At 37.2% G+C, this 23,844-nt stretch overlaps 1 protein-coding gene across 3 annotated transcripts; it reads right to left on the bottom strand.

Annotated features, from left to right (window-relative positions):
- Positions 1 to 282: 282 nt before the first annotated feature.
- Positions 283 to 23,465, bottom strand: tp53bp2b (tumor protein p53 binding protein, 2b). Of its 3 annotated transcripts, none has more exons than XM_051908468.1 (18): positions 22,949 to 23,465; positions 14,529 to 14,676; positions 14,114 to 14,227; positions 10,325 to 10,401; positions 9,773 to 9,874; positions 9,259 to 9,436; positions 8,166 to 8,350; positions 7,690 to 7,854; positions 7,411 to 7,588; positions 7,167 to 7,238; positions 6,818 to 6,897; positions 6,315 to 6,708; positions 4,455 to 5,215; positions 2,595 to 2,732; positions 2,349 to 2,482; positions 2,094 to 2,260; positions 1,788 to 1,987; positions 283 to 895 (listed from the first exon to the last, which is right to left on the bottom strand). In XM_051908468.1, the coding sequence occupies exons 1-18, from the start codon at positions 22,955 to 22,957 to the stop codon at positions 854 to 856; spliced, it is 3,144 nt and encodes a 1,047-aa protein (XP_051764428.1). In that variant the 5' UTR covers positions 22,958 to 23,465; the 3' UTR covers positions 283 to 853. The 3 variants fall into 3 exon arrangements, with proteins under 3 accessions (XP_051764428.1, XP_051764427.1, XP_051764426.1); XM_051908467.1 differs by having other exon boundaries at positions 7,167 to 7,295; positions 7,411 to 7,585; XM_051908466.1 differs by having other exon boundaries at positions 7,167 to 7,295; positions 22,949 to 23,464.
- Between the last annotated feature and the right edge of the window lie 379 nt (positions 23,466 to 23,844).

The raw sequence follows: 23,844 nt of genomic DNA, 5'->3' as shown, positions 1-23,844 counted from the left end.
ATTCTAAATTAAGGCTTCAAATGCCTGTACACCTGACTTGATATCTATTGCTTTGCTTTTAGTTCCTATGTAATAAAGAATTAATGGTTTATTGTGGAAACCCTTTGTTGTTTGTGATTATTTTATTTTATTAAAGACATGGAACGGTAAATAGTAGTAAAAAAAACAGTAAAGCTCTTACCAGCATACCAGTATAGATGATTTTGAATCGTACCACATTAGGGACAAAACATTTACTATAGAAACCAAGTGGGGGAAAAACACAAAAAAACAGCAAGTCAAGAGTTTTGACAAGTTTTATTATGATAAATGAAAGCTGTCTTTGCGCAATAAATTGTTAATTGTTCACAGAACACACTGTTGTAGCGTAGCAGCAAGCACCATAAGAGGTTTAGGTAACATGGCATTATGAATAAAATAAAAAAGAAAAAAAAAATATTATATAAAACTCTTATTTTACCTTCAAAAGATGAATGCTTTTTGTTTTGCACTTTGTGAAACAAATCAGCATTTGTGAATACAGAAAATTTCAGATGAAAAATTACCACTAAATCTGACATCCTTCATATGAGATATAATACTCAGATGACTATTAATGCATCTGTACCATTCATAAATTCTTCATTCTTCTTTCACTTAACTATACATGCTTGAACCTGCTTGAAATGTGCATCTAAGTCTACCTGTTCTACCAAAGCCTTTAACCTTACAAACATGAAACTATTCTTATTTTTTCACAATGTAAATGTGATGCGGTCATCTTCAGGACTTCATTTTGCTCTGCAGAACTAAGCGACTGTTGAAATGATGCCTCTCTGGAAACGTCAGGCACATCAGTGCTGATGTGGACATTTTACGCAAGGCTCCTCTGTCTGGGTTTGATTCTGGGGTATAGCTACAGAAAAAAAACAAATATCAGCAAATCTATCAATAATTTAAAAAAGGATGTCCGAGATACAGAGAAAGCTTTTAAGCTTTGTATTTATATTGGTATTAATACATTTTTAAAAAACATTTATACCATTTTTCAACAAAATGTTTTATTTAATAACTCTTCAGTGTCAAATACTGTAACTATCAAGTAAAAAAAAAGTGCTGAAATATTCCTTACACCAGCGGTTCTCCCTTGGGGGTCTGTGACCAATAGCCTAGGGGGTCCGCGAAATAATATGCTATACCGTATTTTCTGGACTATAAGCTTAATTTATATTTAACATCTAAAATGTGCTGTGACTTGTAGAATGTGTTTAACGTCGAATAAGCTGAAAGTAGACACTTTTTTTATAGACATATTGCTCTGTCTGTGCTACAAGGGACCCCCCCTACCTAATACAATTATAATTTACACTGGAGTTGTCAAAAGTACTGACTTCGGTACCAAATGTGACGCTGTTGAGCGGATTCATAAACACCTCTGATTGGCCACTGAGTTGACGTGCTCATCGGATATGTCACGGGAGCGTTTGTATCTGTGTAAGTGCTCAGTGAAGAGCATCATTGATGACTATTTACAACATTTTTGAAGCACTGATCATTGAAGCCAATCACAGACATATCCGATGAGTGTGTCAACACAGTGGCCAATCAGAGGCGTTTACGAATCGGCTCAACAGAGCTCAATTTTAAATTTCAGTACTGACTTTTGACAACTTTAATTTACACAAATTTACTTTCTACATGTTGGGTATACCTTACTGATTTTGTGGTTTGAAGATTTGGCAGACAAGTTTTTCAAATGAGCATCATATCATTGACCCAGATGAAAAAAAACAAAGGCATTTCCTTACCCCGAGAAGATTGCGAGGTATGTAGCCCTCATTGTCGGCACATCTTGCCCACCACCACTCTGTTTCTTCACTGTCCTCTCTTCGTAGGACAGTCAGGCAGTCTCCTTCTTTAAAGGACAACTCATCTGGGCTCTCTGCATCATAGTCCCACAGGGCATAAACGACGCCCCTGTTCATTATGCCCATCTTCTCCTGCACACCTGTGGAAAATCACCTCAATGCTATTGCTTACTGCAATACTCTATCAGTTGAGATAAAAAGTCTTATTTTTCATAATGTTTCATAATGGGAGCACTGGTTTCTCACCATAGAGAAACTGAGAACATTGGGCGTATCCTTCTTCCATCTCTTCGCACTTGTCTGCCGCCGTCTGCATGTCGCTGTAGGTTGTGGCATATACGGCAGCTCCCGATTCCACCAGGAACTTACACACTTGCACGTTATTACAAGAAGCAGCGCAGTGCAGGGGAGTCCTAACAGTAAGAAAGAGATGTTTCAATTTGTTGCATTAAAATATTGGACAGAATTATCCTGTGCTTATAAATGTTTTTTTTTACTCACCATCCATCGCTGTCTGCGGCATTCACGTTCACTCCAAACTGCACCAGGAACTTTACAATTTCTGTGTGTCCAGCACACACAGCATTGTGCAGAGCAGTGATGCCCTCATCATTGGGCAAACTGGGGTCGTCCACCTGGATATGACATACAGACATATGCTTGAATGCTAAGCTACAATATATATATATATATGTCTAATTGTTATATTACTTACTAGTGGACCAAGTATGCAATTGATCTCCTCACCTCATATATGATCCTCTGGACGAGGTCGTACTCGCCCTCTAAAGAGGAGTCCAGCAGGAGGGCTAGGGGGTTAAAGCGCACACGCATCCCATGGTTGATGCGCTCCGAGCCTGTCTTACGCAGATTCGTTCTTTTACCCTGAGAAACACAAGAGGGGGTGGATGGATAGATATTTCGTTATATATACCTTATGTAGCCCCGCCCCTTTTCAGCACTGCCTTTGTTGTGTTCTGTCTTCTGGTTTTGTATTTCCACAGCATGAAGGTAAGATCTTACGGATTTATGAATGAACCGCTCGTTTTAAAGTCTTCCCGGTCTACTGACATGTTATGATATCTGCTTCAAACATTACAATGCCCATGATAACTTTTGTTAACTCTACAATAAGTAAACCCACTTCACTAACTAATTACTCTTCAACAGCGATGCCATAGAAATATACAGAGCTACCGCAAAAGCGGAAGTTCAAAGACAATATTCTAAAGATGTCTGCACACTTGTTTCTCTGCCAAATAAGGTCTATACTAGAATTCTGTATTGTATAATTTATGCATTTCTTCATAAAGTAATTGGTAAAGTTCTTGGACATGAAGTAATAACACTAGGTGTTAGCCAGACATGAACCACTCGTTCATTCCACATATTAAAAGCCCATTGAGGGTCACTATTTGCCACTTCTGCTCCATTTAAATGTTTAATGAGATCTGCGGTGGAGTGCTCAGAATCTTAGTGTGGCTAGTTGCTAAGCAACAGCCCAGAATGGATGGTTTGAATGGAATCTCTACTGACCTGACTTGTCTCTACCCTCTCTCTGTCTCTCCCTCTTTTTGTAACTGTAGCCATACTTGACTCAAATCTGTAGGCTAAATGGCTAGAGTGCTTTTGTAGAGTTTTCTATAAAGACAAGGAAACTATCCTAAATAATGCCCTCGTCCCTTAAGGGTCTTTTTCCGAGTCTACATTTTGGAGCTTGTTGATTCATAAAATGACAAAAGGGACACCCTATGGTCTCGTGCACTTCATGGACACACACAAATAAAGGCCAAAAAGACCATAGGGTGTCCTAATTGTCATTTTATGAATCAGCAGGCATCCACTTTTGTGGCCATGATACATCTTCTATGGACTCTTTTGTCACCCAAGACTCCCTACATAATACAGTCAGTCTCTTTTGCGCAGAGCGTTCGACTGTAATGGACTGCTTACTGTTGAGTCAGTACCTGACTATGCTGAAATGCTTGCACACCTTAGCACAGCAAAAAAGATATTCAATTTTGACCCATCCATCAAGACCAACCTTGCTACTGGGGTACTCCCAACAGTACAAATTTTGGATGTCTACCTTATCTGACACACCCATTTGAGATCTTAAAGCCTTTACTATTGAATTGATGAGTTGAATTAAGTGTGTTTGATTGTTGGGCGTACTCTAGGATCAGAGCTGGGAACACTAAGGTCCATAGATCATATTGTCTAAATCAATTAAAGTTTCCCGATTGGTAAAAACATGCCTGTTAAGGTTCACAGTGATAGCAAAAGGTGGCATAATCACTGTAAGACTAGTTACTAGGAGGTCAACTTTATCAGGAGGTGAATCCCGTTCACTCCCATTGGTAGCTGCAAGCTTGATTTTTTTTCCCCAAACTAGTTCAGCGAAACCCCACCCTGCAGCTGATTCTAAAGATTTCATTGGTCATGTCAATCACAGGCAACTCATGTTGCCTTAAATCAACAACTCTGAAATTGAAATTAAATCTTTGGGCCACTTGGGGAGCTGCAATTCACTGTCAGTGTGAACATCCCTTCAGTACTCTATAGATATGGTTGTGCCTTTAGTTTAGGGAATATAGTGGTACCTACCGGTGGTAGTGTGACCTGTCCTGTGACCTCTGGCGCCTTCATATTGATGCTGTCCTCCCCCGGTCCCTCCTGCTCTGTCATGCTGGGATATGGAGGCGGAGGGTAAGGTGGGTACTCCTCAACATAAGGCTCTGGAGCAGCCGGGCCATAGACTTCCTGTTCTTCCTTCAGCTGTGATTCCTTTGGTCCAGTGCTGGAAATGGTGCTGTCATCCAGGATAGGCGATCGAGGTGGAAGCGGTGGAGGCATTATGTCCTCCTCCTCTCTCTCACACTCGGGTATCGTAGTATCATGGTGTCCTTCCTGAGGTCTAGTGCCCTCAACAGCTACCGGCCTGCATCCATCCTCGCCTTCTGTCTGAAAGAAGGTAGCTGGGGTGATGGTGGTCTCCATGGCCGCCAGCGTGGTCTTCTGGTAGAGGAGCTTCTGGATGTTGGGTCCACCGGGCCCCTCGGATTCTGTAATAGAGCCACGCTTTTTAAGAGGCCTGGGTGCATGGTGCAGTCTCTTCCTCAGGGCCTCCAAGTCAACGTCGCTCTGGAGCCGATGGGAATTTGAGAGGAACGGGAGAAGTTTGGTTGGGCTGAGGGGCCGGGGAACACGTTCTACCTCCTGGCCCTCAACAGAGGAGGATCCAGGGGCCATATTGTTGCCCTGGTCCACTTGGTCACCATCTAGACCTCCAGTTTTCTCAAGATGGCTACTGTCCTGAATAAGGGACTGCTGCCCCCCACTGGATGGGATGACTGGTTTACCGTATACTGTGAGAGGAAAGGAGTGAGGGTCAGGTACTTTATAAAAAACACACATAATAAACAAAGAATCTAACCAATCCAAGGGTACTTTATGACTATATCCTCATTTAATATTTGTTTCCGTGTCTAAGCCACAAAGTGTACCTTTGCAGACAGAGCAATTTGCCTATGTGCTCCTAGTTTTTAAAGATATGCAAACTAAAAGGAACCAAATGACTACAAAGTTATGTAACAAAGAAATGAATACTTTCCCTCTCTTTGTGAAAAGAGAGCATCACTATGAGCCCTACTCACTCTGGACAAAGCACTACTTACATTCTCATTTGTACAATTTCGGTACACCCTAAAAGCACACATCACACTGTACACACTATACTAATGTATACGTATAATGAATGTGTACAGCTGTTAAGATTGTTGTGGCAAATAACACTTTTGTGCCAAATACTGTCTCCTTGTGTCTTTAATTACATTTTCAAATTTATTCCAACTTGCGTAATGTCTGTCCAGCTGGTGTCTGCTAAAAAAATGAATAAACATCAACACTTGTAAATATATTAGGAATACAGTGCAGCAGAGCAATATCATGTCCACTTGCTGCAGTGTCATTCAATGGCACAAAATGCCATTTGGAATTTACCCAATATCTGAGTGAAATTTAGTCAAAAACAAGTCCAACAGACTACCTGTTGTAATAATTAAGCAGCTTGGTTTAAGTACTACATCCAAATCAGAGGCTGTATTAAATCATTTTTTCTTAATTTTTTTCTACCCTGAAGAACTTTAAACTGAACTAAAGAAAGATTTTAAACTTAAGAAATAAGTGATTTTAAGCTAAAAAAATCCTGTTATTACAGTTTGACAACAAAATTAGTGTTTATAATGATGAGTAAATGATGGCAGAATTGTTGGTTTTGGATGAACCATTACTTTAATACTAGATTAAATTAGTCAATGTCTTCTTCGAAATTGATTCTGTGTGCTTTTGTTGATTTGGCAGCATGTCCAGTGTAACATTACATCTTCTGAAATAGACACTTATCAAATTCAATCACAAGATACCTCTAAATTTGTTTGGGGTTACTGGTGTGGTAACGGTACTCACATCGAGGCTGTGAACGGGTCAGTGTACTTTGCCCTTGGTAACCCTTCCCGAGAGTGCTCTGTTGGGTGTACATGGAGTAGATGGAGCTAGCTGCCACCGTCTGAGGCTTGTGGAGTGTGGTGGTGGTGGAGGTCTCTTTCCCTGCTAAAGTATCTGACGTGAAAGGACGTACCGTTGCAGCAGGTAAGGTGTCTGGTTTAGGGGGCAGAGGTAGGGGTAAGGTGTTGTTGTGGGATGGAAGGGGCATTGGGGGTTTCTGATTGGCTGATCTGGCTTTGCCAGGGAAGGTGCCTGTGCTGTAAGGAGGTTTACTGAAGGTGGACTGGCCTGGTAGAGCAGGTTTGGGCTTGCTGGGAACAGGAGGTGGAACCTTCCCAAACGTTCTACCTGCAGACTATGATTGAAGAGGCATTAGTGTTTATTTACTACATAATATCTATACATTGGCATTAAGTTATTGCAAATCTCTGAAAACTGTTAAATTTAGACACTCAATGCAGTACCTGGGCATCCCTCAAGAGGTCCTCACTACTCTGGTTCTTGCGTAAGGGCAATGGCGGTGGTCTCAAATCTGCCTCAGAATCTACGACAGATATTCAAACAAACAGCTTAATCACCACTTTTGAAATTTAAACATTAATATTTCTCACTGGAGTAAAATATTGTCTATGGGTTTGTCTATGGTTTTAAGTAAGCCATTCATGATTAACTTCACGAAGCGTGTAAACACTGTGGCGCTATCAAAACATTGCTTTGTTTGTTTAAGCGGTCTGACATGTCAACTTCTGGCTCAACCAATGGTTTAAGTCTGAATGCAGGTTTTTAAAGGTTGGAGAGGGATGCGTACTATACCTTTTTCCTGAGATCCGTGACTGGTCATACGGGGAAGGGTGGAGGAGTGGACATGGGTGCTGCTGTTGGTTTCTGTATTGGAAAACAAATCTGACACCTTGGAGATCTTACTTGTCAAGAAACCAATACCTGGCAATAGAAGTATGAAAAGATGAATCAGGCGGAAATAGGCGGATACAAAAACAAATAGGGCTGGGAGAGATATGATGGTATATATATAAATAATGCAGATATATACACGCACTTGTGGTCGGTTTAGGGAGGGGTTTGGGAAGGGTAGCTGTGCCGTCGGGATAAGCAGGCTTCACCAGAATCTCCTGCCTGGGAGGAACTGGAGGAGCTGGGGTGGTCTGGATGTACGGCCCAACAGCAGCAACCCTGGAAGGGCCGATGGGCTGAGAGCTCTGCCCCTCAGATGGCTGCTGGAAGCGGAAGAGACAGAGAATGAGAGAAAGTATGTGCGTCACAAACTAAATTTGTGTACTAAAAGAACAAGAAATGTGAAAGTTATAAAGGTGCTCACAGGCAAGTTCTCTTTCTGTTGGAGAGCAGCTTTTTTCTTCCAGAGCCTCTCTCTCAGTTCAGCCACTCTTTTGTCCATGGTGGCCATTTCTATGTTCCTCTTGTTTAGATTCTCTCTCTGCTGCTGGAGTTTGGCACTTTGCTCCTGATTTAATTTATTCCTCAGCTGTTGAAAAGAGAAAATCCCAGAACAAAAGAGGGACTGTTGAATTTTGTATGCGAGACTATGACTTTTCAATTCTTAGCTTTTTTCAAATTCTTCCATATTTTTTTTCCCTCAATTTAAAAACCAAATTTAAAGCCTGAAAAGTGTATACCTGCTATATATATTGCTATATATATTTTTGTTTCAAATAAATGCCATTTGGTTTGATATTTTGTTATATAAATAAATATTTTAATGTGTCTAAATACCACTGCATGTGTGAATAGCAAGACTGTGTTACAGCAAGCTGTAGACTTAGAAGAAAAAGCTACCTGAAGTTCTTTGTATAGTCGCTCAAGTTCTCCACTGGAGCTCGGTCCAGCCTCGTGTGAGATGTCCATTTTGCCACCACGTAACATGTCCAGTTGTCGACTCAACTCCTCAACCCTGCTGACGGCTACCACCAGCTCCCGCTGCTTCTGCTGGAACAGACCATTCATCTGCTCGATTTCCTCCACTACAGAGTGAGAAAAATGAGGTATATCATTCACTTGTTAATTAACTCCTCATTCCCATAAGCAAGAACATTTGTTGTTGTCTCTGTTGATTAATTTAGCCGCTAATGACATTTTTATATAACAGAAACAGTAGAATGAACTTTTCCATTAGTGGGCAAATGATCCACAACAAATGACATCTTTAATCAAAAAACATTTTTAATCATAAAATGTGGATAAATGTCTAGCTTTCAAATGATACACCTCAATATAGATTATAATTAAAGTAAATCTGAATTATTCAGTGTAAAACCTAATTAGCTGATCAAACCAGTTGGCTTGGAAAAATTAGGTAAAATAACTTTGAATTTGATTTTTTTTTTTTTATAATTTATAAAAATAATATTAATGATACTTTAAAGATACAGCTAAAAAGTTATTTAAATAAGACTGATTTATAATAATAAATAATATAACCAAATTATAGGTCTATAATAATAATTAGTCCTGTCAAATCGATTAATAAGGATTAATTGCTTCTAACACAAAATTAAATATATAATATGTGTGTATGCAAAATTATATATATATATATATATATATATATACATATACACACACACACACACACACAGACACACAACCTTTTATGTTAAATGTGATTAATCGATTTGACAGCGCTAATAATAATCTATAATTTTCTTTAGTGGTAATCTTTTTAGTAAAATTAATTGCTTTATTTTAGAAAACAGATCATTTCTACACCACTGCACCAAACAAAACAGCAAATATGACTATTTTTAAACAGGCATCCTAAACACTTCCCCTCAAACTTCACCTTGAACCAATATCCTTCAAAGAAGGTCAATGTTACATGCATTTTCAGCTTTTCTGACCTACTTTCTCTCATGAGTTTACTGGTTCTGACCTAGTTTACTATTGCTGATGCGTTTCTGTTCCACTTGTCCTTTTAGAGCTCGAACCCTGCGCAATTTGGCCTCCTGGTTCTCTGCGTTCTCCCGCAGCAGTCGCAGTTTCTCCTGCTCGGACGCCTGCTGCTGCTGCTGCCGCTGGTCTTGCAGCTTCAGGAATCGCAGTCGCTGTTCCTGTGGGGAGGCGTCAGGTCACAGTCCCAGAGAAACTCATTTTCAAACATCATTAAGTTTCAGAACTATGTGCCTACTGTTTTCATTCATGCTGATAATGGACAAAACAGTTCTGATATGGAGCTATGACAAATATGATGATAACTGCATTCACTGTACGACACTATGCAGTCGTTTTATTCAAATGACCTTGAATGCTCAACTTGCACACCTAGTGTGCAAACAATAAAACCATTTTATGGATGACTTGGTCAGGAGATGGTGTTATTTTCCATACAGCCTTGGTCACCATTCATTTACATTGTATGGCTAACCATTACATTGTAAGTCAGCTACCTTTGTGGCCAGGAGCTGTTGTTGTGCGTTGATCTGTTGTTGTTGCCGGGACGCCATCTCTTGCAACTCGCTGAGAGTGATGTCCATATGAGGGGTCGCCATCTAAAAAAATCAGCTTTTGCTATTTTATATAGGACAGCTATGGAGAATCTGTGTGTTTAAAAAATTTTAAAGGTTGTTTTAAAGGAATTTAATATGGTAAAACTTTGTTGCCAGGTCACGTATATGCAGTTATACATTTTATATGTTGTTTGCTTTCTTTTCAAAATCTTGAGTACGATGGATTAAATTATGAGTTGTGGACAAATTCCCAAAGTCTGATTTATGGTCTCCTTAGTTTTTAATCACATTAAGGCATAGTTAAACAAATTCTTTAAATTAATAAAAATGTTTTGCAATGACATAATCCATTCCAGCCCATGTAAGAATAATATCTATTTAATCTTTACCACTTTATGTGCACAATTTACTGAAAGCTTCCAATTTAGCAACAGTAACTAAGAGGGGAGGAGCTTAGCAGATTAACAAATCTCTGAGGGAATTCATACTCACTCCATTTTCCATGTATCTGTCCATTGTCCCCTTCACAGCATTTCTCTTGGCAAGTGACTCTGGAGCTCTGTGACCTCCTGTAGTTAGAGAGAGTTAGCAGTGTTTGCTATGGTTAGCACATTATTGCTCATATTTAGGGTTAGGGATGTATATTAAACTTTGACGGAGAACTAGTCAAGCACTGTTTGTGCAAAGAACATGAATGATACCTCAAATCATGCAACTTGTTGAGGAGAAGTGTATATCAAGACTTTAACTCAAATCTCAACAGTTAGCATTTAGCAAACTAGCATTTGAACTCACTAACAATGAAGGTCAGGGATAATGGATTTAGCCTGAAAAAGAGTGGCTGTGCTCAGGTGAACCTCATTACATAATGACTGTTTGGCTGGGGAAAACAACTAGCGCTCAATTACCCTGCATATGACTGCCTGTGCCAGGGTCCCACTTACATAACATCAACACTGGCACCGCTAGCGCCGCTTATGTGGGTTACTGGATAAACCAGTCTAGGAGTGAAACAATGCCCAAATAATGTTCTTGGTCACAGTCTGACACCACAGGGGTCCTAATCAGGGCTTACTGATTACACAAACATAGGGTTTTACCTCAAATCTGTGTGAAAACAAACCACAAACACAACGGATACGAGTCAAACTGCGTGTAATTGACATAATTATGCTCGACAGAAAAATAAGGAATTCTTTGTGTAAAGCCAGGCGTACAGAGCCGATATCACTCGCATTGTTGTGTAACAGCCGGTCTTTGTCCGGCGAAGAAGGCCAAAGTCACTCAGAGAAATCTGAAACCTCACACATGGTTTCACATGACTGGGATGTTTAAACTTCTCGGGGGAACAGGGAGGATTCACTTCAAACACGCAGAGTGAACAAATTACTATAAATTGGTATTTATGAGTTAAAAATAAAATGCAATATAAAAATAACCAAAAAAAAAAAAAAAAAAAAAAAAATCACTGGTACCATAACCAACTACCAATTAAAATTATAAATATATATATATATTAGATTTATATATATATAGATTTGTGAGTTAAAAATAAAAATATAAAATAACATACAAAAAATGACTTGAAATCATGAGAGATTTTAGATATTATAAATTGATACATATTTTTAATTACAATAATATAATGTAATTTAATTTAATGTAATATAATATAATATAATATAATTTCAGTGGTAATTATACCACTGAATTGTACCAAATATATTTAAGTTTTGTACCAAAACTTAAATATAAATACCAAATGAAAATATATTATATATATATATATATATAAATAAAAAAATGCATACAAATAGATGACAAAGGGTATCTATGAGTTAAAAATAACATGCAAAACAACTGACCGTTGACAAGTTGTGTGAGGTTTTATATATACATGCATTTTGATACATATTTCTAATTACAAAAAAATACAAAAATAACTAAAGAAAAATCCAATGATACCATAACAATTATTTATTAATAGTTTGTGGCACTTGTCACATGAATTTTGTGCTATTTATGTGTTTGATTATGTGTGAGTGGCAACATTTAAATAACAAGAATGAGAGAAAAATTGTGTGTGCAGGTATGTGTACTGGATGTGTGTGTGTATGCAAGTGTGTGGGCATATGTGTTATGTGTTATTGACTGAATTCTTGGATGCATTTGGACGGAAAGTGATCACACACACACGCACACACACACAAAGACACGCGCACGCACACACACACACACACACACACACACACACACACACAAATACAGAGACACAGACACACAAACACAAAATGAGTGTCAGTGTTTGGACTACACCAGTTCATTAATCTCACACAGGTGTTCCTTCACCATCTGCACTCTGCAGTATGAGCTACACATGTCAATATTATCTTGTTTCTGTGATTAAATTGATGACCAATTTGATTCTCAGAATTTAGTTTGAGATTTTTCCTGTTTTCTCACATGTCCCTCCTCTGGGGTTTCAGAACAGATCGATGTCTCAAACTGTGCCGTGTCTCATATGTGTCTGCTTTTATTTTTCCTTTTAGGAGAAACTTTCATACCTAAAATAATATCCCCTAACTAAGATAAGCAGCAACTGAAAAATAAAATCTTCCATTGTGTGTGCATGTTTATAGGACACAAGATAAAGATCCATTCTGATCTTTTCCAAAGCCCCCCACCCTTAGGCAGTGCCCACCAAACAAGCTGTTCTGCAGTAAATAATTCATGCCACAACACAGCCATAACCATGTCAAATTTACAACCCCTCTATTCACAGTCTCCTATAAAAGGAAATGACATTCACGCCTATCTGCAACAACGGCATGTCCACACTGACAGCAGACCGCTGAGGGGAAGAGGATGTAATTGAACGTGCCCATGATTTGGCACGGAAAAAGAGCCGGTCTATATTCAAACTGCCATCTAACCTTACAACAGATAATAATCCAACCATACAGTAAATAATACACAAGACTAAACATTCTCCACGTCTTTCACATTGCTACTGTCTTCAGTATTCAAAATCAGACAGTTAGAAACTAAAAGTAGGTAACTGTGTCCTTTTCTAATTCCACTTTTTTCAAAAGTTAGATTTTAAAAATTCTAATAAACAAATAATGTGTATAAGTGTTAATAAAATAAAATTTTAATAATAATAAAAACAAAAAAAACCCTTTAAATGTAAGCTGCGACATGCCTTCAGAAAAGTAACAGGATTGATGGTAACAGGGTTGACAATTATACAGTTTAATTAGACAAAGAAACTACAATATGCTTCTTAGAATGAGAATTTAATCCTGACATTTCTATAGAAATACCCTTGCCATTTACCAGTTGTTTACTATATAAAATCATTTTAACAGGGTTGATATTTTAAGACACTTCACTGCTGACAAACATAATCAAACTAAAGTGACAAAAAAAAAAACAAAAAAAAAAAAACTTTAAATTATCTATGTGGAGCTAATTTCCTACAAGGATTATGTAATTATGACAAAGTTTTTTTATTATTGGAATTTTTTTTTTTTTATTTTTTTTTTTTATTTAATTACTTTGGCAACAGGGTTGACAGTTATACAGAATACACTGACAAAGTGAACCTATAATATGCTTCTTAGAAAGAGAATTTAATCCTGAAATTTCTAGGAATATACCATATCATTTGTTTACTATACAACTTCATGTTAACAGGGTTGACATTTTAAGACAGTTCCCTACTGACAAACATAAGATAAAGTGTTAAAAAAACTTGTCTTTCAAGTGAGCTCCACAAGGACATTTTTTTAATGGAATGATTCATTACTTTAAAAAAAGAAAAAAATATATAATGGTAACAGGGCTGACGCACAACTTTGAATTAATTAATGAATTAAAACATTATGACATTTAAAAACATCTATCTATCTATCTATCTATATATATATATATATATATATATATATATAGAGAGAGAGAGAGAGAGAGAGGGAGGGAGGTATTAAAGACAAAATGATAGCTTTTAATTTTATATTTTTACATTTTAAAATAAAATCGTATTTGCTAACATAGCAAAGAAATACACGGGTGGGAACAGGCCAAAAATGCATCCTCATGATGAAAGGCAAAATGTATACAACTGAAATGTACAATACATTGACATATAGTAAATGTTATTTTTTTGCACATATTCATATGAGGAACAAAAGTTTTTGTAAAATGACCAAACACTTTCTGAAAGATTTTGGTGACTTTTGAAAATACAGTGACCATTGTCCTATTGACTTTTCTCTTTCTCACCTGTATCGTGGCCAGGTGCTCGGTCATGGCGCAGGAAGAATCGCACCTCCGCCCTTTGCTGACCCCAGCGCTGCAGTACTTCGATAATACGCTCGCTGTCACCAATCACACGCTCTGAGAAAGGAACCGACCAATAGGAAAGAAGGGATGCAAATTAGGTGGCAAAGATCCATTCTAGAGTGATGCATCACTGCACCTTTACACCACAGTCGCATGGACAGGTGCAGCAAGATGATTTCTATCACTTTTATGTGATGACTTTGTTAAAGGAATAGTTCACTCCAAAATGACAAATAATGACAGAACTTAAACTTGTTGATAAACTGTTGCTTTAAAAGTGTTGTCATATCAAAACATTTTGGAATGTACTTGATCAGTAAGATTAAAAAACACAAAAATTCAAGTCAGCACATACCAGATCCTCTCCACATCTCAGCCAGATAGCAGTCCACCTCCCCTGGCTCTTTACACATGTCCACCACATCTCGACACAGCGTCTCTGGCGTGATAGGAAGCTCAGTGAAGTGCTTGTCGCTGTTGCTGAGGTACACCGTTAAGAACATCTGAGTCAATAAAAAAGACACAACATTGGATGTTACAACAGAAGACAGAAAAACATTCTACAGAAGAAATTATTTTTAGTTCCACAGAGTCAGTGAACTTTTGATTCTCTAGTTCTTAATAAAACCATCTATGTACTTGTGTTTTAAAGAACCCAGATCAGATTTCAATACTCTCAACTGAAGCAGTTGAGAGTATTGAACCCTCTGGTGTTCAATACTTTTTAACCCTCTGGTGTTCTTCTGTCATTTTAGAGGTTTTTTTTCTTCTTTGGAATGGTACGAAACTTGGTAAAGGTTTTAGCACTTGCTATGTGAACACACCCACACAAATCATGGACATGATTTGAAAAGGTTAATGTTCCTGAGAAAAAAAAAAAAAAAAAAAAAAGGCAAACTTGTACTCCACATGGTCAAAAATGGCCGAATGACATCTAGTGGAATGGTGTAGTATTGCGCCCAAACAAATTCTTACTAAAAGCACATTTTTTGAGATATCAGCCTCAAATTTGGAACACAACCTGTTTAGATTTTCTTTCTTTCTTTCTTTCTTTCTTTCTTTCTTTCTTTCTTTCTTTCTTTCTTTCATTTTAGCAATAATCTGCCAAGTGTCTTCTTTAAAAAGAGAGTAAACTTAAGTATGTGCTCCTAAGCATTCAAGATTTATGACATGGATAATTTAGTGCCATAAAATCCTCTAAAAATACAAAATATTAAATAAAAAAATTATTGAACTGAAATAACACAATTTCATTGAAATAAAAAGGAGCACCAGAGTTTTTTTTTATTCATTTTTTTTTTCATATTCATTTTTTTTTTTATTTATTCATATTTTGAATTAGCTTTTAATTTTATATTTTGTTTTTATTGTCATTTTAAAATAGTTTAAGTTTTAGTAATTTGATATTTTTGTAAAATTTCTATTTAGCTTTATATTAATTTTCACTTTAAGTTATTTTAGTACTTCAACTCAAACTTATTTTATTTCAGTTAGCTGCCAAGGGAACATTTCTCATTTTCATTTAAGTTTTTTTTTTTAAGTATTTCATTTAATATTTAGGCCTATATATTAGTTCAGCTTAAGTTTTAGTAATTTTGTTATGTGTTTCTGTAATGTTTTTTATATTTCAATTTATCTTTGATTTTTTTTGTTTTTTTTTTTAGTAATTTTAGTACGTTAGCTTCAACTTATTTTATTTCAGTTAGGTGCCAAGGCAACATTTCTAATTTTCATTTAAGTTTTTTAATTGTTTTAATGTTAGTTTTAGTTAACAATAACAACACTGATCTGAAAACTTATAATGTAACAAAGAATTATTTTTAATCCATACAGCAAGACAGACTCAAAAACCATATACAGAAGAATAAAGGTTCTTGAAGCGGTTCTTCACTTACATGAAGGTAGCTTCATTATGAATGCTCTGAACCATCCAGACCTATAGATATTTGACAATATGCCAGATGCCCATGTAATGTTAGAATACATTACACGGTGCGTGTGGGTGAGAATGCCAAGATGCATGGTTGACAGCAAAAGAAATGCTGTATTTCTGTCTTGGCACATTAATTGCAGCCGGAACAGATGGCTGTCACATCAAGAGGGTTCTTATCCAGAAATAAAACACATGCATGGGGTAATTAGTCAGAAAGCAAGGAGGTAATTGATTTTCTATTCCAAAGGAGGAAAAAGACAAGGTTATTGCCAGTGTGGGTTACATCATTTCAAATATACTGTATCTTAATATAAATTCATAATAAAAATGAATGTGATTTATTATTAAGAAGAAAGTGTAAGAAGAAACTTAAGAAAAAAGTGTAACTCCTCTCGCAGTTCAAAACGCTTACGCTACGTCCTACGGCAACTTATGAAACAAGCGTACGCAACGTCAGTTAAGCTTTCTTCTTAAGTTGAATACGGAAGGCGGTCTGGCAGAAGCTAGATATTTTACTTTATAACGTGTTAAATATGGATATTTTTCTTACACAAACGCACCGCTTCGCTTCATAAGGCCTTTATTAACCCCTGGAGCTGTGTGGAGTACGTTTATGATGGATGGTTGTACTTTTTTGAATTTCAAACAGGTGGTTTCCATGCACTGCCATTATAAAGCTTAAGAGCATCAGGGTGATTATTAACTCCGATTGTGTTCATCTGAAAGAAGAAAGTCATATACACCTAGGATGGCTTGAGGGTAAGTAAATCATTGGGTAATTTTAATTTTAAAGTGAACTAATCCTTTAAATAAACATAAAACGTATGAATAATGAAGACAAAAACTCAACATCTTTACCAATAAAGAATAAGCATATTTTTTAAGGACAATTCTGCTAGTGTGTGTTTATTTTCAGACTATCGGCAGCAGAGTTATTATCACTGCTGATAGAGTGCAAAAACACTCAGCAGTTCTCTGTTACTGTGTGTGTGTGTGTGCGTTTACATGCTTTGGCAAGCGAAGCTGAGGTACTACTGTCACACCAGATGGGTAGAAGCAAAACTCAGCGGCTCTTCCACCTTAACCTGAGTCACACACCGGGACAGGAAACAGTACTGCATGAGAATTCCTGAACGCACATATTTTATTACATGCTTCTCTGGGATAGTTGATTCTGGTTGGTCAATTGGGGCATTCTGCAGTCAAATGTTTTTGTATAATGGCTGCTAATTTTTTAACTGTTGTCCCAGCAATTTATTTCTTACACTGTGCTAGTTCTATGTCTTTCATATCAGTCCTTTCTTCCATAATAAAATAATTGTAACTCAAAATTTCATTTATACAACAACAGCGTTTTGAAAACGGGTTTCAAAATGCAACGTTTTGGAAAACAATATTATTATTGTCTCTGTGCAAACTACAAAAATGTGAAATTGTGAAAACGATGACGTCGTTCAGTCTATAAGCTTGTAGTGTTTCTTTACAAAGTGACATCGCCAACTACTGGCCTGGCATGAATAATAGTGTATTTAGTCATTTTTGCAGATGCGTGTGAACGGTGATCGTTTTGAAAACACTGTCGTCTGTTCGTGAAAAAAGCAAAGGAGAAACTTTTCTGTGTAAACGTACCCTAAAACTAAAACTATTAAAGATTGTTTTCGAATTTTTCATTTAAGTTTCTACGTTTAAGTTTTTCGTATTTATATTTTATTTCAGCTTTATTTCACTAACGAAAATCTTTAGTAGTTTTAGCTAACAATAACAGCACTGCAATGCACCCACAAAAATTTGAACGCAATTCTCAATTGCAAGTCGGATGTGGTTGCAGACCACCGCAAACAGCTGTCATTAACAAATTCCATACTGCAGTTTTTAAAATAGCTAGAACTGTCCAAACAGTTATCAGTATTTCCTGATCTGTGCAATATCGGTGCCGTGACATTCATCTGCCGTCGCACACAGCTGTGCGAAAAGGGTTTAAAAGGGCTTTTACTCCTTTAATGTGCACACACTCACACACATTCAAGTCTAATCTGGCTTTGGATGTGCACATGACTGCTAAAGCACTTGTATCCATGCCTACTGTCATGCTGCAAGCATGTATGGATAAATGTTTGACAAGAAAGTCAGGAATAACTGCGGTTAGTCTTGTAATCCAGCAGTCTTTTGAAAACTGTCCAGTTGATCCAAAAGGGTCAGTAAAAATGAGGCCTGTTAAAGGCTGCAGACCTCCACTGAAATGGTCACGAATGACAATAAAGACTTCAAAATGTCATCAAACAGAATAAAAAAAAAAGATAATTTTAGATCATCTTGTCTTTATCAAGCAAATCAGTAATTTGGCATCAAAATTTCAGATAAAAACTTAAAAAATGGTTGCTATCAATGTCCTTTATTGGCATTGATGAAGAACCTTTCCATTGCACAAAAGGTTTTTATATCTGAAAAAGGTCTTTATAGATTATTAAAAATGGTTCTTAACTGTACACTTTAAGGTTCTTTAGAGAAAACAGATCTTCTTTGGCATCGCTGTGAAAACCTCCTTTTGGAACCCTTATTTTTAAGAGTGTAGACCGTAGCCCTACTGTTTAAGTTAGATGGATCATGGATGATTGGTTATATTTCTCTCAGACCATTCTGTGTGAATCTCTTGGGATGACCAATGAAAGGCTTTATTAGATGACTGCTTGCTGGGAATGGAATTTCATTAATCTCCCTTTAATGTATATCTTCCTCTAATGCACTTGTTGTAAATTGCATACGTCTAAATCATGCTAAACATTAACCTAATTTGTCTCTGGGTTATGGTTTATGAGATGAGCTCTTAAATGATCCAAATTGAATTATGGATAGAGCATATTGTCTCATGTCCACTTACAAACCGCAGACCTTACATATTATTTTCCTTTTCGGAGGGAAATTCAGCATACTGTAGTTCTTTATCGAATGCATATGGTGGTGTAAATTTAATTATATTGATATTAATATTTTTTATTTAAATATTTCCAAGACATACCCAATTGCTGACGTGGATATTCTCCAAATTTCAAAGTAGGACATGTGTCTAAACATCTAGCTGCATGATGAAAAGTGTTTTTGAATCAGCATTTGCTTCCATAGGGCATTAAATCCTAGAGAGATCACTGCTGTTATAGAAAAGCCCTTGTGCCAAAGGCCAGCCTGCGGTGGTGATCCCACACTTGATTATATTTCTGAGAAATCTTAAATGACATGATGCTGTCTTAGGGCATGGGACAGAGATTTAGGATTACAATATTATAGCACTATTTTGCAACAGGACACTGTTTATGTTGCCACAGGTAACCACAAGTGACGTAATGAATTTGAATAGTCAAACATAGTGGCATTTACCATCAGCAGACAAGCATTAAACTCTCACTGAATATTCACCAGATGTCCTGGAGACTTTGCATACAGGCTATTTTAAGTAATAAACTTAATTTAGTTTAAAAGTTTAAAGAGAAAATTAACACCGAAAAATCTCCAGATACTATGACATAATTTCTCTAACTGACCTGATTTTATTTACTCTTCGCCTTTTATGTGTTCTCTACACATTTCAAACAGCAAACAGTATGTAGGCCAGTACATTGGGCCATTTTGAGTGGACGAGAAAAACAGACGTCATTCTCTTGCTATTCAAAGGTGTAGCCCTGGGCAACTTCGCATTTCATGCACCAAAAGAATAAACATTATACAAAAGGTTTAGATGACTAAACCATATCTTTGTCAAACAGTTCATTTGCAATGGAGTGCGCAGCTTTGACACAATGATATTCAGGTTAACGCCTGTACTCATTAACCCTAAAGTATCTTAAAACTTACCAAGCCACAAAACCTCAAGAATTAAATGGCACTGACAGCATATTTCCATAATAGGAAACATTCTTTTTATATTTCCTGTTGTCAAATGCTGAAAACAGTAGATGCATTGTTCAACTTAATAACCAATGAGATGTCTGTTCTACAATATACAATGTACATTCAGTGCCCATAGGGGATGGTTTTCATTAAATGTAATGCTTCATTGGCTTGACTATTGGAGCTTGTGCAAAGGTGGGCAGCAATCACATTTGACAGGATGAATGAAAAGCAGTCAGCCACAAAGTCGAAGAAAAGCCACTATGCCAACATAAAGAGGTAATCCAACGAATGCCGAGGACATCAATTATTCAGTCTGATCACTACAAGAGCATCTGTCAATACATGCTCTGATCAGACAACACTGGGAGCACAGTTTACTCTATAATGTAGGTTTAATTTAGGCTCTCATGCTTTGTTAGGAAGTAGCTGCTCGGTGCTTCTGTAAGTCACAGGACAGAACCCGCAGATTCAGCAGGCTGTCAGCCTGCAGTGTGTGTGAGAATACAGGCACAGAATCAGCCATATGGCCCCTGCAGTGGATTGACACAAAGCACGACTAATATGAGATTACTCTTGAGTTCATACACTACAACTCCTACCCACACACTAACCCTCCAAATCCCTTTGGCCACCAGGAGAATAAAGTTAATTTAATAAGATTGCTGAAGCTTCAAAAATATAGTCAACTCACTCAAGGACGTAGATGGTTTAATTTAAAATCTGCTAGTCTAAAGAACAGGTGAGCTGACTTTATATGTGCTCTGATCAGCAGTACAGACCCTATTATTGTAGCTAGAAATATCTTAAAGGTCAAAGTTAAAACATTCCGAGTGCCTGATTACCGGTTGGTCCTTGGGAGCCGCGTTTTCCAAACACAGACTCCTCTGCATAGCAGCAATGTTGTTGTGTGGAATGTGATCTTGGCAACAGTTGCCGTGGCAACCGGCCGCCGCAATTCTGGTCATTGTTTCCCGCTGAGGCCTCAGGTGGCTGAAAGGGCCCGACAACAATCAGCGATATTTATAACTCCTAATGCACAGCCTTTGAACTGAAGTGGGATACAGAATTAAATTACTACAAGCTAATCGTATTCCACAAGTGCTCCCGGGCCAAGTCATCTATTCACCTGTCAAATCAATTTAGAGTCTTGAAAATAGCTGCTCTGGGTACTTTTCTAATCGACACAAAATACATGACCACACAAGGACCCTTCAATACCTTTCAACAGAGGAAGCTATGCAGCCAAAATCAACTTCCTCTAGGGGAACTATAAACAATGCCTTGATATTCTCAGTGCAGTTTTAGTTCAAAACACATTGAGGACAATGCAGGTTACTTCTGTAAAATGTCACACTGAGAGGAATATCCCACTTCTACTTTTTTAAATCACAATTGTTGTTCCTTTGAGACTTAAGGCAGCTAGTAATTCACAGCAAAAACAATGAACTCAGCGTCTGAGGTATGGAAAGATTTATGGGGTGAACAAAGAACACTATTCAGATAATTCAGACTGCTGAAAGAATATGCTTTATAACAAGCTCAAATACACTGTGGTTCTCTCAAACACAGTGTATGGCTTCAAATAGCTGCTTTACTTAAGTTAAGATTACCTAGGATCTAAAACTGACCATGAATCAAACTGAGTATCTAAGATGACAAATATTCCTTTGCAAGCTAAATATACCATTCTGTTGTATCCACGTCAAACACACAACAATGCTACTGTACATAAACACATTGTACAAATACAACTAAATGTTGTGGTATCTTGAAACCTTTGTCTCAGAATAGTGAATAATTTCCATTGAAATAATTCCAAAAAAAAACAAAACGCCTAAAGATGTTGTGTCCGCAGATCGTTCATTTAATTATTTGCATTTGAAAATCCGTAAAATGAAAACTCAGAATGTCCCATTTGAGTTTATACACAGGGATTATAATTCACATTAACGCTATAAATCCGTGGATACTATTCATCCAGATTGAAGGCGGACATCCGGTGACAAAGCCAGCAGAGATTAAGGACTTGCTTGAAAATGAACCAAGAGCAATGAGTTTTACCCATGTACTGTATCTTCATTAGAAATGTTCCATAATGGAAAGATCAAAATGACAAATAGCTCTTGTGATCGATGTGGACAGAGGTGACACGGTCATATGTTTTTACTGTGGACGGTGGGTGTATGAATGTGTGACTCACCAACACACACCATTAGTGACTCACCCATATGAGTAGTGACAGCAAAGAGATAGCAGGTGCTTATAGCACACTAAGAACTCATTTCGCTATATACGTTTTATGTAAACATATATAATCTCAAACCATATAACCACTTATGTTAACAACAAACAACTTTAAGATTACTAGTGCCAAGTATATTGTCTAACCTTATAGGGTCTGTTAGGTAAATATTGTGCCACACATCTTAAAATTGTAGCTTTGCTGTCAAACAATCTTGAATATTTGGTTACATTATTTGTTTGTATAATAATAGTCCTATTTGCATATGAACAATCCAAAGAGAAGCAAAATGACTTATATTCTAGTTGAAATTAAGATGTCTACATGAAATTATTCTTGCATTTCAACCTTTCTTATATTTGTTGATCAGTTTTTTATTGTTTCAACACTTACTGGAATTAATTAAAAGATAATCAAAATTCTGGATGAGTCTGTGTTTATTATCAGATAACAGGATATGAAATCTAAACAAGACAAAGGTAATTCAACCTCTGCCTATTTATTTAATAGAATCCCCTTTATCAGCGTTATAACACTGCTGCCTAGGAATGTTTATCTGATATCTTCCATCTGATACAATCAATGCAACTTGGTGGAACACACAAAAAGACATTTACCTAATGAAATTGTTGAATTCATCAATGACAAAGAAGCAATGTTGATGCATGGAGATGAAAATTATTGTAGCGTATTACATAGCTTGATCTCGACTTACCGGCATCATATTGAAAGGACCTCCAGATATTGTATATTCCTTGTATTGCAGAAAAGGACCTTTCCCTGGTCTCCCAATAAGTATTCTGATTGTTGTTGTTTTATATGCAGGTAAATCGTGCACGTATTATCCTCTTCTTTTACGTATCATTATTTTAGATTAGTCTCCTCCGATGTTGTCCGACAACTTTGTAGTGTTAATTTATTATAGAAACCTGTTGCAGAATGAACCCGAGATGAACTCGGTAAATACAGTAAAGTTTCTTATAGGAATCGCTCAGACATAGAGAAACGCAGACCACTGATCACACCGAACCATTTGTGTACGCAGCGATTCACTACCGCTATATACAATATAAGGGATATAAAAAATAACGGTATTCCGCGAACGTCTTGTATCATCTACTGTCCGCTAAGCTGATTGCAGGTCCACATTATATCCGTGCGAGCGAGTTTTTTCGCTGGATCAACAAACGCAACCCAACCCAAGATGACGCTGCGCGAGAATCCGAATATCCCCGGCGCGTGCATGATAAACTCCGCCTCGCGCCACCCGCGCGCCTCCCTCCCGCCCACTTTATCATCTCCTCAGGAGCTGTTCAGCGTTCAACTAAGATATGGTTTGCGGATTTTATATGGCTTTGTTTTATTTAACGTGCCCCACACTATTTAGAAGCCTTTTCGAATAATAATGAACTCCAGACCATTGCTGTCGTTACAATACATTTCATTAAGTTTCATTGCACAGTACGATTATACATAAACTATAACTAACAAACACTTATAAAATGCAATCAAAACATGAAGAAATGCACGGTAACAGATTAGAAATGACAAAAAAATAAAGTCAACGAACACTCACCAGATTACCTGACCAACCAAGAAGGTGAAGCTGAA

The sequence above is a fragment of the Ctenopharyngodon idella genome, chromosome 10 (assembly GCF_019924925.1).
Source record: "Ctenopharyngodon idella isolate HZGC_01 chromosome 10, HZGC01, whole genome shotgun sequence".
Lineage (NCBI taxonomy): Eukaryota > Metazoa > Chordata > Actinopteri > Cypriniformes > Xenocyprididae > Ctenopharyngodon > Ctenopharyngodon idella.
Note: the sequence above shows the minus strand (reverse complement) of the source record. Positions and strands in the feature narration are given on the sequence as shown.